The sequence below is a fragment of the Pantherophis guttatus genome, chromosome 9 (genome assembly GCF_059756535.1).
Source record: "Pantherophis guttatus breed Tessera chromosome 9, ASM5975653v1, whole genome shotgun sequence".
Classification (NCBI taxonomy): domain Eukaryota; kingdom Metazoa; phylum Chordata; class Lepidosauria; order Squamata; family Colubridae; genus Pantherophis; species Pantherophis guttatus.
The window spans coordinates 2,422,780-2,436,488 of NC_142071.1; the positions used below are offsets into that span (position 1 = coordinate 2,422,780).

The following is a 13,709-nucleotide window of genomic DNA, read 5'->3' on the forward strand; positions in this document are numbered from 1 at the left end:
ATTTTAGCAACAGGTTCTTTTGTTGTGAGCTCTGTGCCTTGCTTTTTTTTCTGCCTCTGAAACTTCTGAAACTCTGTTTCAAAAAAAACTTTTTTTCCTGCCTCTGAAAGCCTCCAAAACAGCTTCAGAAAAAAAGCCTCTGAAGCTCTGTTTGGGGGCTTCTTTTCTGAAGCTCTGTTTGGAGGCATTTTTTCTGAAGCTCTGTTTGGAGGCATTTTTTCTGAAGCTTCATTTCTGATGCTTTTTTTCAGCCTCTGAAACCTCTGTTTGAGAAGCCGGGCGGGGCTACATTCGGAGTATAAGATGCACCCAGATTTTTACCCTCTTTTTGGGGGGAAAAAGGTGCGTCTTATACTCTGAAAAATACGGTATGTTGGGCATCAGTAAAAATGTTTGTGTTAGGGTTGAATCTTCATTAGACCAAAAAATAGCATGCAATAATGGGAGGGAGGGAAGGAGGGAGAGAGGGGGGGGAGGGAGGGAGGGAGGGAGGGAGGGAGGGAGGAAGGAAGGAAGGAAGGAAGGAAGGAAGGAAGGAAGGAAGGAAGGAAGGAAGGAAGGAAGGAAGGACTCTCCAGAAAGATAGGTCTAGTCATCCTGTGGAGTTGATTTTTCTGGTCTGGCCTACCTGGTGGGGCTGAGGTTCTCATTTGGCCATGAAGCTCATTAGATAACCATTTTGGGCTAGTTAAACATAATGTCTGATGTTTCACTTAAATGATCCTGTCACTTAGCAATGGGATTCCCAGTCCTTATTGTGGTTGTTTAGGAAAGTCTACCTATATACCTAGTCCACCTTCTTCGCTCTACCTTTTCCTCATGAGCTGAAAGTGATGTTCAAAGCTTTTCTTCCTTCTAATTCTCTCCATAAACTCCCTACAAGGTAAGTTGGGCTAGAGACAGTGACTTGTGTTAAGGAAATTTCCTTGACTGAGATTGACTGGAATCTTGTTCAACACAACACAACATCACATCAGAATCTAGAATATTCAAGTGCATTTTGTGGGATGATCTATGAACACTGCAGTTGATTAGCTGACAGATGGATGGATTCCTTTTCTACTCTCTGTAGGATTTCGACCAACCAGCAGATACTGGTGATTTAGAATCCAATCTCCTACAGCTGGCAAGTGTGCCAGCTGCACGCACAGCCTCCCTCCAGCTCTACATCTACCGAGCGGAAGACGTTCCACAAAGTAGGTACTCAGGTCAACAAAGCTGTTCTGCTGAGGAAACGAATGGCGCTGCCAAAAGCAGGAATCTGGGTGTGGGTGCAAGGTTGAAGAGGTGGCCATTCTAGGGTTTTCTGATCATGTATCAGGGGTGAGTTCTACTTACCTTTACTACCGGTTCGCAGCAGGGCCACGCGCTCTTCTGCGCATGCACAGAAGCGTTTTGGTGACATCAGGGTCAGTGGGTGGAGCCTCCCGCCGGTTTTACTACTGGTTCTGCAGTGGTGGGTTGCTACCGGTTCATCCCAGATCAGGCGAACTGGTAGCGGTGGCGGTGGGAGGCTCCACCCACCCACGAGCGAACCGGTAGCAACGGGTTTTGAAACCCGCCCCTGTAGCACTGGGTGATGGTCAGATCGTGCCAGAGCAAGGAAGATAAAAGCACTACAAACCAGGAACTCAGTAGTCTTCTCTCGTGCCCTACCGGAACCTGACAATTAAACTGCATGAGATGATTGCATGAAGATGCTCTTTATTTATTTATTATTTATTTATTTATTATTGCGATTTATATGCCGCCTTTCTCCCTGGGGACTCAAGGCGGCTTACAAAATGCCAAATTCCAATACAAATCACAATGAAATAAAATTAAAATCAGGAACCCTATTAAAAACAGTTTCAAATGATGACAGTGTACCCCCAAACGGATCAGTTGAGTTGACGAAAGAGCCACGTCTTCAGCTCGCGACGGAAGGAAAGAAGGTCGGGGGCTGTCCTGAGCTCGGTGGGCAATCCATTCCAGAGGGTCGGGGCTCCCACAGAGAATGCTCTCCTCCTGGGGACCGTCAGCCGACATTGTTTGGCCAACGGCACCCTGAGGAGGCCGACTCTGTGAGAGCGCACAGGATGGTGGGAGAGCGGCTGGAGGTGGTCCTTCAAGTACCCCGGGCCTAAGCCATGAAGGGCTTTATAGGTGAGCACCAGCACCTTGAAATGTATCCGGAGCGCCACCGGCAGCCAGTGCAGCTCACGCAGGAGAGGTGTTACACGGGAGTATCTTCTCTTAGTCTGGCATCCATTCCTTAAACGGGGTAGAGAATCTATCGTCAATAAGGGCCTTACAGTCCCCCAGAAATTCTTTTATGGTCTTGGAGCTACCCCTGAGCATCCCGGTTGTGGGACAGGCCAACAAACAAAGTCTCAACCAGCGATGGAAAGTAACAATTACAATTATAACCATGAAGGGTTTTATAATCTATTTCAAATGCACCTAGGATCTGCCTAGCCACCCATCTTCCTTCTTTCCATTTTCTATCACAGCTCAGCTGAAATCCTGCTTTAGACTTAAAGCCGCTCTCTTCAAGAGGCCACATGCAAGCAGAGAGTTAAGAGCTCATAATCCCCCCACACACACACACACCTTAATAAAGTGGGATGCTAAAAATAAGCCTCTTCCTTACTTTTTAATTCGCCTGTGGCTTGTCCTTCTTTGCAGTACAAGATGGCACATTGACACCTTTCACGGCCTCACCTGTGGATCCTCTCAGCATCTCGGTGGACCCTTCTCTGGAAGTGAATTTTGCAGGGCGAGTGGTGGGTGTAATGCAAACGGAGGTTTTGCTTTTTCTTAGCAGAGTTGTTATTTTTAAGAGACAACTATTGTGCTATTGGTAGGTGGCGTAGTAAGTCTACGACACACTTTAAAACACGCACACACCAGCAATGGTAAATCTCTACTGCAGACCACAGAGTCACAAACGGCAATAGGACTTAGACTTATATACCGCTTCACAGTGCTTTGCATCCCTCTCTAAGCAGTTTACAGAGTCAGCCTCTTTCTCCCAACAATCTGGGCCCTCGTTTTACCCACCTCGGAAGGATGGAAGGCTGAGTCAACCTTGAGCCGGTCAGGATCGAACTGCTGTCAGTCGGCAGAGTTAGCCTGCAATACTGGCTTCTAACCACTGCGGCACCAGGAAGGAGAAGGAGAAAGGGAATAAGAGGGAGAGAGGGAGGGAGGGAGGGAGGGAGGGAGGGAGGGAGGGAAGGAAGGAAGGAAGGAAGGAAGGAAGGAAGGAAGGAAGGAAGGAAGGAAGGAAGATAGCAATAGCACGTAGACTTATATACTGCTTCACAGTGCTTTACAGCCCCCTCTCAGCAATTTACAGAGTCAGCCTCTTGCCTCCAACAATCAGGGTCCTCATTTTACCAACCTCAGAAGGAGGGAAGGCTGACTCAATCTTGAGCCGGTCAGGATCGAACTATTGTTAGTCAGCAGAGTTAGCCAGCACTACTGCATTCTAAGCAAAGGGAGGGAGAGAGGGAGAGAGGGAGGGAGGGAGGGAGGGAAGGAAGGAGGGAAGGAAGGAAGGAAGGAAGGAAGGAAGGAAGGAAGGAAGGAAGGAAGGAAGGAAGGAAGGAAGATAGCAATAGGACTTAGACTTATATACTGCTTCCTGTGCTTTACAGCTCTCTCTAAGTAATTTACAGAGTCAGCCTCTTGCCCCCAACAATCAGGGTCCTCACTTTACCAACCTCAGAAGGAGGGAAGGCTGAGTGATTCTTGAGCCGGTCAGGATCGAACCTCCTGGCAGTGGGCAGAGTCAGCTCTCAATACTGCAATACACATTAGCCCATCTGTGTTTATCATTGGGGCCCTACTGACAGCTTGACAAAAGAAACATCCCCCTTCCCAAAGATTTCATGCTTAGTCACCTGGAGATGATCCTTGATCATCACAGGTGAGTCAAAATATATAAACCTGGCGCGTGTGACCCTTGCTTGATCTCAGATTTAGAAGTCAGGGGGATACTCTGCTCTGCTGGACTATTACTTTGCCGGCTTGCCCTTGTTTGATTTGCTTTCTTTCTCAATTATGTTCAGCTAAGGACCAAGGTCATTTTTGGAGACACCAATCCTGTGTGGAACCAGGTTCTCTGTTTTCCCATGCAGGTAAGCTGGGTCTGAAGAGAAAGGGCTGGATGACACTGACTGCAGGCTAAATTTATCAATAAGTAGGATGACATCCATCAATATAGCTATATTGCTGTAATAGCTTCTTGGATGAGAAGGGAAACGTCTTCAAAGAAAATTCAGAGAGTTCAGTTGCCCCTTTGGGACAACTGTGACCTGAAGGACTGAGAATCTCCGTAGACATTTAGTAAAGTCAACCTGTAATTTTTCTCTAGTTCTGTAATTCAGGACTTTGTGGTGTTCCAATATTTGGAACCAAGGATATTCTCCAAAGCACCTGAGGGCAGGACAAGAAGTAATGGAAGGAAACGCATCAAGGAGAGATCCAATCTAGAACTAAGGAGAAACTTCCTGGCAGTGAGAACAATTAAGCAGTGGAACAGAAGTTGCCCCCAGAAGTTGTAGGAGCTCCAACATTTGGAGGTTTTTAAGAAGAGACTGGACAGCCATTTGTCCAAAATAGGGTTTCCTGCTTGAGTAGGGGATTGGATTAGAAGACCTCCAATGTCCCTTCCAACTCTGCTTTGGTCAAAGACCAAAGAATTCCCAAAGTATAGGGACAACTGTAAGTTTTAAGGACATTGTGATTCATTGGCACCTGGCTCTGAGACTAAATCCTCAGGGTTCTTGGAAACCTTTGGGGTACCCGAAATCTCAGAATGTCTTTTGGATTGAAATATGCCTAGAAGTTCACTTTTTTTTTTTTTTGAGCCATAGAAGACCTCTGGGAAATGTCCCTCACCCTGTAACATGAATGACCATTACAGATAAGATCAATTCACATCTTAAACCAACTCACCCTAAATTTAGCAACATTTCCATTTTTTTATTTATTTTTTATTCTGGGGTTTTGGCCCTGGGAAAGTATGGGAATTCTCTCCCACACATAAAGATTTCCCTGATGAGGGATGCCAAAAATGTTATTAGCCATTGTATAAGGTGGCTACAGCTAACTTCATGGAGAATGTAGACACAGCCATCTTCCTGTTGTTAGTTGCGAAGTCGTGTCCGACCCATCGCGACCCCATGGACAACGTTCCTCCAGGCCTTCCTGTCCTCTACCATTCTCTGGAGTCCATTTAAGCTCACGCCGACTGCTTCAGTGGCTCCATCCAGCCCCCTCGTTCTCTTCCGTCCCTTTCTTCTTTTGCCCTCCATCGTTCCCAGCATCTTCTCCAGGGAGTCCTTCCTTCTCATTAGGTGGCCAAAGTATTTGAGTTTGACTTCAGGATCTGGCTTTCTAAAGAGCAGTCAGGGTTGATCTCCTCTAGGACTGACCGGTTGGATGGCCTTGCAGTCCAAGGGACTCGCGGGAGTCTTCTCCAGCACCAGAGTTCAAAGGCCTCCATTCTTTCTACAATGGTTAATTAACATGTTCTGTCAAGAAAATCCCTGTGTTGCAGCCACCCAGAATCAAATAAGCTTCAGGGGAGTCTTGTCTTTATTTTTCTTTTGTATTTTCACTGTAGTTGCCTTCTATCTGTGACCTCATTAAACTCACTATTATGGATGGGTGAGTACCAGCAATTTCTGTCATTTTTCCACTGCGATACTGCATAAAATCAGTATCATGGTATCAGGATCACCTGCTTTATTTCATTGCTTGTGATTGAGAAGCAGATAGATAGATAGATAGATAGATAGATAGATAGATAGATAGATAGATAGATGATAGATAGATAGATAGATAGATAGATAGATAGATAGATAGATAGATAGATAGATAGATAGATAGACAGACAGATAGATAGATAGAAAGATAGAGATGATAGATAGATATAAATAGAAGATAGATGATAGATGGTATATAATAGAGAGAGAGCTGATATATAGAAGATAGATAGATGATAGATATGATATATAGAAGAGATAGATAGATAGATGATAGAGATAGATAGATAGATAGATAGATAGATAGATAGATAGATAGATAGATAGATAGATGATAGAGAGAGAGAGAATGATATATAGAAGATAGATGGATGGATGGATGGAGAGAGAGAGAGAGAGATGATATATAGAAGATAGATAGATAGATGATAGATATGATATATAGACGAGATAGATAGATGATAGAATAGATAGATAGATGAGATATGATATATAGAAGATAGATGGATGGATGGATGGATGGATGGATGGATGGAGATGATAGATAGATAGATAGATAGATAGATAGATAGATAGATAGATAGATAGATAGATAGAGATAGATAGATAGATAGATAGAGATAGATAGATAGATAGATAGATAGATAGATAGATAGATAGATAGATAGATAGATAGATAGATGTAGGTAGGTAGGTAGGTAGGTAGATATAGATATAGATAAAATCATTTTGAAAGAGCAAGTGCCGAAGGATTTTATTCTAACTCCCATCCCATCAAAAAGGATATTTCTACAAGGGATTTTAAAAATGAAATATTGTTCAAGGCTCCCGGTATTTCTGGAGGTGAAGACTCCATTGCACCCCTTGTTTCCCCCAGGGCAGAAGAAGGAGACGGCCTTGTTTTGGGCACTGCCTTCCTCAGCCTCGCCCAGATCTCTTGCGCAGGAGCTGGAACAAAAAGTAAGAACAGGCTTCTTCCTCCTCCCTCTAACCTTCAGAACCTGCTGGATTTCACCCCTGCTCTAAACCGATCACTTCAGTTGGATTTGGGAACTGGACCGAGGTGTCCTTCAGGAAATCCTCAGCCAATGTACAAATTCATTTTTCTCCTAAACTCTTTGTGTTTTCAGAAGAGACTTCGGGGTTCTTGCCTTCCTTTGGACCAAGCTTTCTCACATTCTACGGGAGCCAAAAGGAGTTTCTGAACCCAGCTGAAGCTCCTGAGAAACGCGGGATTGAGGCGGTAAACTTGTCCCATTAACCAAGTCAAATGTTTTCTGAGGGGAGGTCGAAAGTGGATGGTCCGTTTGTCCTGCAAGACACAGTAGCGGAAAAGCTAAACAAACTGATAGGATTATGGCCCAGAGTTTTGGAAAGAGGTCAGTCTTCTCTGTCTGTCCATAGGTTTAGGGCTATCCAGAGTGAAGTGGAGTGGAGTAGATTTCTTGAGAGTTAGAACAATTTCCTGAGAGTTAGAACAATTAATCAGTGGATCAATTTGCCTCCAGAAGTTGTGGAGATTTTTAGAAACAGATTACTCAACCCTTTGTCTGAAATAGTATAGGGCCAAGATGGCGAACCCAGAGGTGGCACATAGAGGCATGTGGACATGAGTGCCATCTCTGGCTGCTCTTCCGGGTTCCAGCTGGCTGGCACACATGCACACAGCGGAACCCGGAAGAGAGCAGCTGGCTGGCGCTCATGCACACAGCAGAACCTGGAAGAGAGCAGCTGGCTGGCGCGCATGCACACAGCGGAACCTGGAAGAAAGCAGCTGGCTGGCGCATATGCACACAGCGGAACCCAGAAGAGAGCAGCTGACTGGCGCGCATGCACACAGCAGAACCCGGAAGAGAGCAGCTGGCTGGCACGCATGCACACAGCAGAACCCAGAAGAGAGCAGCTGGCTGGCGCGCATGCACACAGCAGAACCCGGAAGAGAGCAGCTGGCTGGCGCGCATGCACACAGCAGAACCCAGAAGAGAGCAGCTGGCTGGTGTGCATGCATGCCAGACCAGCTGTCCAGTGTGCATGCACATGATGGAACCTGGAAGAGCAGGTGGCTGCCATGCGCATGTACACCGACCAGCTGCTTTCTTCCAGTTTCACTCCAGTTTCAGTGATGCCAAAAAGGTTAGCCGTCACTGGTATAGGTTTTCCTGCCTGAGCAGGGGGTTGGACTTGAAGACTCCCAAGGCTCCTTCCAACTCTTGTTATTCTATTTGTGAGTCTATTCTCCATATCTCCACAATCTTCTCCAGGAAGAAGGGACCACGTATCGTGGAAGAGTTCTTACGGAGCTGCGGACTATCAGGGAACCAATCCCAGTTCAGAAAATTGATGACATCCCTGGGGAAACTGTTAAAAAGATGCAGGTAATCTGGCAACAAAGTGGATCCACAATTATTTTGCAAGATAATACCGAAATATGCCGCGGACTTTCCCCAAAATTGTTTTTCAACCTTATGTTCAAAGCAGAAATGGTATTCAGCCGGTTCGGACCAGTTCAGGCAAACCGGTAGTAGCAACCTGCGGGTACAATCCCATCCTATATCGCTGTGTTTTTGACACTGCATGCATGTGCGGACAGCATGCGCAAATGAATTGCCATGTTTGACATCAGACACATGTGTGGATAGCGTGCATGAGCGAATCGCTGTGTTTTGATGTGTGACACTCGCCGGCACGTAGTTTATTGAACTTTTCAACCCTCAGTAGACCAACCATAGATAAATCCAAGAAAAGAAAAGTTTCAGAAGAAAACAGAAGGTTTACTTCAACTACATATGCTAGTTTTGTGGCCGCTCAAGAAATAGTCAGGCACGGGAAGGGTTTTGTGGCTCCCGGTGTTTTCTTTTCTGTGGGAAACGGCTCCAAATGGCTCTTTGAGTGTTTAAGGTTGCAGACCCCTGCTCTATAGCCTTCAGGGTTATACATAATTCCCAACCAAGAAAAGCCATAACGAGAACTAAAGGAAGTATAAACGGTGTAGAAATCCTGAGAGCCTCCAGAGACCCACAACAATGACAAATATGCCCCTTTCAGTTGATTCTTTAGTGAAAATGTTCTACTCGTTGTTAAAAATTGAATTATATGGTCTACTCTATTTAGGCTATTGGCTCAGTAGTTATTGAACGTATTTAAGAGTTTTAATAGTAACTCTTTTGAATTTCCCTGCAATTTTTCTGGAGTCTTAGGTTTGCAGTATTGATCTTTAAATCATTGAAATTAACCAATCCATGAAGGTGAAAACTGGCAAAACATAACATTATCCCAAAAAATCTTTTTTTTCTCCTATGAATTTACTGGATTTCTAGAGTTTCATTGTGGAAACTCTAGCAATTGAACTTTAATCAATTAATTTGCTTTAATCTGAATCAATGAACATAGGAATTCAGTCAAGCTTATAAACCTGGTAAATCAAGAAAGTAAGTAAGCAAGGAGTTAGACATGGCAAATTATGTGGGAAGATCTGGGCTATCGTACACCTTTCTCGCATAACCCATGACAACTCTTTGTCTTCTCAGTATTTCTTGCCTCAGTTCCGATATGGCCTATGCGTTGTCTTTTACTCTGCTACCATGTTGGCTGATATCACGGAACCGATCCAGTTTGAGGTCAGCCTAGGGAACTACGGGAACAAATTTGATGAGACCTGCAAGCCGTTTGCCTCCACTACTCAGTACTGCCATGCTGTTTATGACGGTAAGTAGGAAAGGGCAGAAGGAAGAGCGTGTGGAGCAGTGGTGAAATCCAATTTTTTTTTACTACCGGTTCTGTGGGCATGGCTTGGTGGGTGTGGCAGGGGAAGGATACTGCAAAATCCCCATTCCCATCCCACTCTAGGGGAAGGATACTGCAAAACCTCCATTCCCATCCCACTCCAGAGGAAGGATACTGCAAAATTCCCATTCCCACCCCACTCCAGGGGAAGGATACTGCAAAATCCCCATTCCCACCCCACTCCAGAGGAAGGATACTACAAAATCTCCATTCCCATCCCACTCCAGAGGAAGGATACTGCAAAATCCCCATTCCCTCCCCACTCCAGGGGAAGGATACTGCAAAATCTCCATTCCCTCCCCAGTCCAGGGGAAGGATACTGCAAAATACCCATTCCCTCCCCACTCTGGGGCCAGCCAGAGGTAGAATTTGCTGGTTCTCCAAACTGCTCAAACTTTCCGCTATCAGTTCTCCAGAACCTGTCAGAACCTGCTAGATTTCATCTCTGGTGTGGAGGGAAATCAAAGTCTCTATGCCATCATACCATTTCAGCCCAGCTTCGCTTTGAGGGCATCCTGCCATAAAAAAAATGGTGGGATATAAGGAGGGTGGGATGACAAGAACCCGAAGTGCCAACCAGAGTCAACGGTTGAGTGATCCAAGGACAGGAGCATGGGAACAGAATGCAAACAATCACCAAAGAGATGCCAACATGTGGAACTGTTACCAAAACACCTAATTGGAATATTGTTGGACATTAGCAAGAATATCAAGGGGGGAATGGAAAGGAAAAACACCAGGGTTACACAGGAATATTCCGATCTGGCTTTGCTTGTTCTGTAACCACTTGCCTTTAGTAAAAGCCTACCTTTCACTACAAATGGAGTCAAGGGTCTTCTTTTCCTAAGAAGTCGTGTTGGGACAAGCCTGACACTCCAGTAATAAATAAGGACCAGTGACTCATTTGATTCTTGGTAGCTCCATGAACCCCATGCAAAACTAAATTGCTTCTGTTGCAGGTAATTTCTACTATTACCTGCCGTGGTATGACACTAAACCCATGGTAACCATCACCTCGTTCTGGGAGGACGTTAGCTACCGCGTTGCCTGCACAAACACCCTCCAGTTCATTCACAAGAGGCTGGTAAGCTTCAAGAGGAAGGGAAGGAGTCATTATGCCCAACTCACCCAAGCAATGTGCAATGAAAGGTTGTTGATGGGAGAGGAATGCATGCTCCATATTGGTGTCTTCAAACTTGGGTGCTTAGATTAACCTACGGAATAACAGAGTTGAAAGGGAACTTGGAGGTCTTCTAGTCCAACCTCTTGCCCAAAAAGCAAACCTTATACCACCCCAGACAAATGGTTGTCCAATCTCTTCTTGAAAACCTCTGGTGATGGAACATCCCACAACTTCTGGAGGCAAGTTCCACTGGTTAATTGTCCTCACTGTCAGGAAATTTCTCCTTAGTTCTAGGTCAGATCTCTCCTTGATAAGTTTCCACCCATTGCTTCTTGTCCTGCCCGCAGGTGCTTTGGAAAATAGGTTGACCCCCTCTTTTTTGTAACATCTTCTCAAATATTGGAAGACTGCTGCCATGTCATCCCTAGTCCTTCTCTTCCTTAGACTAAACATACGAGACCACTGAATAGAATAGAATAGAATAGAATAGAATAGAATAGAATAGAATAGAATAGAATAGAATAGAATAGAATAGAATTAGAACAGGGATAGATAGGATAGGATAGGATAGGATAGGATAGGATAGGATAGGATAGGAGAGGAGAGGAGAGGAGAGGAGAGGAGAGGAGAGGAGAGGAGAGAAGAGAAGAGAAGAGAAGAGAAGAGAAGAGAAGAGAAGAGAAGAGAAGAGAAGAGAAGAGAAGAGAAGAGAAGAGAATTTTTTATTGCCCAAGTGTGATTGGACACACAAGGAATTTGTCTTGATGCATACGCTCTCAGTGTACATAAAAGAAAAGATACGTTCATCAAGAATCATAAGGTACAACACTTAATGATAGTCATAGGGTACAAATAAGCAATCAGGAAACAATATCAATATAAATCGTAAGGATACAAGCAACAAAGTTACAGTCAGACAGTCATAAGTGGGAGGAGATGGGTGGTGGGAACGATGAGAAGACTAATAGTAATAGTAATAGTAATGGAGCCTTAGTAAATAGTTTGACAGTGTTGAGGGAATTATTTGTTTAGCAGAGTGATGGCCTTTGGGAAAAAACTGTCCTTGTGTCTAGTTGTTCTGGTGTGCAGTGCTCTATAGCGTCATTTTGAGGGTGGGAGTTGAGACAGTTGATGTCCTTAGGTCCTTTCTGTAGCATTCCGCTTCTAAACAGAAGTTCTACCAGTTCTTCTTTGTTTCCAGGAATATTCACAGGATGTGAAGTCAAAATGGCAGTGCCTCCCCCTTTTTAAAACTTGTGCTGTGCTTCAGCCAGGGGTGGGCTACTGGGGGATCACAGGGGTTCGGGAGCATTTCTAGCTAAGAACCCCCAAACCCCACTCCTGGCTGGCCCCGCCCACCCCTCCCCTCCCCTCCCCTCCCAGGAGTCCCCACGTGGCCCGTTTTGGATGCAGGTAAATGCAGGGCGTGCACAGAGGCTTGAGGAGGGCGAAAATGGGCCTACCAGAAGTTCAGGAAGGCCAGAAATGAGCCTTTGGAGCCTGGGGAGGCCATTTTTGCCCTCCCAGAGGCTTGAGGATAACCTCCGGAGCCTGGGAAGGGCAAAAATGCCCCCTGCCCCCATGGTGCACGAGGCCGACTAGGCCACACCCACCATGGCCACACCCACCCAGCAACTGGGCAGAGAGAACCCATTGCTAAAATTTTTGAAGCCCACCCCTGACTTCAACCATGTGGTAGCTGCCATTTTGGCACCTCCCTGAAACCCAGGGATTGCTTCTAACTATAAAGGTTGGAAGCAGGCAGATGTTTGGGAAATTTTCTGCATTTTTGCCCCCCGGGGGTCCCTTCACTTGAAGAGACCCGGATGACAAGAATTGGCACGTGCTTCTTTCCCCCAACAGAAAACGAATCTGGATTCTCTTAAAACCATCCGCCTGCCCCACGACCCATTAGTGGCTGCGGTTTGGAAGAAGCTGCAGAAAGAGCTGGTCGAAGACTGCAAGTAAGATTTCCTGGGCTGAAGGAGCTGCTCTAACAGGAATGTGGCAGATATAAAGATATATATATATTTTAAAATTTGATTTATATGCCGCCCTTCTCCGGAGACTCAGGGCGGCTTACAGTGCGTTAAGCAATAGCCTTCATCCTTTTGTATATTTATACAAAGTCAGCTTATTGCCCCCACAAACCGGGTCCTCAATTTACCTACCTTAGAAAGGATGGAAGGCTGAGTCAACCTTGAGCCTGGCGGGATTCAATCTTATTTTAATTGCAGACAGCTGGTGTTACATTACAGTGCTTCTGTCTGTTGAGCTAAACCAGGCTCCTTATCAGAAAAGGGGGAATTGAAAACAAAAGAACTAGTAGAACAAGGGATTGTTATGGAATGGTATACACAACCGCAAATACAATCGAGATATGAAAAAAGATGCAAAGTTACGTGGTTTTTATTTGGAGATGACAGAATTGGATGAGATACTCACAGGAACAGATGGGAAAATGATTTAAAAATTCTATAGTTATTTACTTGGAGTTAAATTAGAAGAACAAGTAAAAGAACTAGAACTCACCTGGATTTCATGCATATGTGACCCAGAGGGAAGAGTCAAGCAAAGAAGTAGTACTGGGAAGAGGGGAATCCATTGGTGAAAAAGGGCTGGTGGAGAACATCTTCTTAATCATTTTCTTTTAATGATCCCATAATCCATTGTGGGGTGGAGTCTGGGCAACTGAATGGAGCTGAGTGTTTACTGGCCAGATGCCCTTCCTGTCACCAATGAGGAGTTATATTCAGCAGATATATTCTCATCGTGCCCAGAGAGAGAAATACCTGCATCTACCTAGGATCAAACTCACAACCTCCTGATTGTGAGGCGAGAGCTCCACCTCTAGGCCACCGCACCACTCATCTTCTTAAACAGTCTCAAAATTAGAAAAGCATTATCTCTCTATATCTACCTAGTTCTATGATTGTAAAGCATAGGACTGTGGTGGCGAACTTCTCTGCGAGCACGGCAACCGTCATTCCAGCTCAGCTCCACCACGCATGCGCACGGGCCTCTCGCAGCCAGCTGATCTTCGGGTC

The 13,709-nt window shown here is 45.2% G+C and overlaps 1 protein-coding gene across 1 annotated transcript in view; it reads left to right on the plus strand.

The window, feature by feature from the left end:
* Positions 1–13,709, plus strand: part of LOC117659269 (myoferlin-like) — a 75,020-nt gene that overhangs the window by 12,508 nt on the left and 48,803 nt on the right. The window contains exons 12-21 of the mRNA XM_087875853.1: positions 1,073–1,196; positions 2,668–2,765; positions 4,056–4,124; positions 5,615–5,658; positions 6,634–6,716; positions 6,887–6,999; positions 8,018–8,131; positions 9,284–9,461; positions 10,499–10,623; positions 12,526–12,626. Coding sequence (XP_087731979.1) covers positions 1,073–1,196; positions 2,668–2,765; positions 4,056–4,124; positions 5,615–5,658; positions 6,634–6,716; positions 6,887–6,999; positions 8,018–8,131; positions 9,284–9,461; positions 10,499–10,623; positions 12,526–12,626 — 1,049 coding nt within the window. The remainder of the gene's footprint in view (positions 1–1,072; positions 1,197–2,667; positions 2,766–4,055; positions 4,125–5,614; positions 5,659–6,633; positions 6,717–6,886; positions 7,000–8,017; positions 8,132–9,283; positions 9,462–10,498; positions 10,624–12,525; positions 12,627–13,709) is intronic.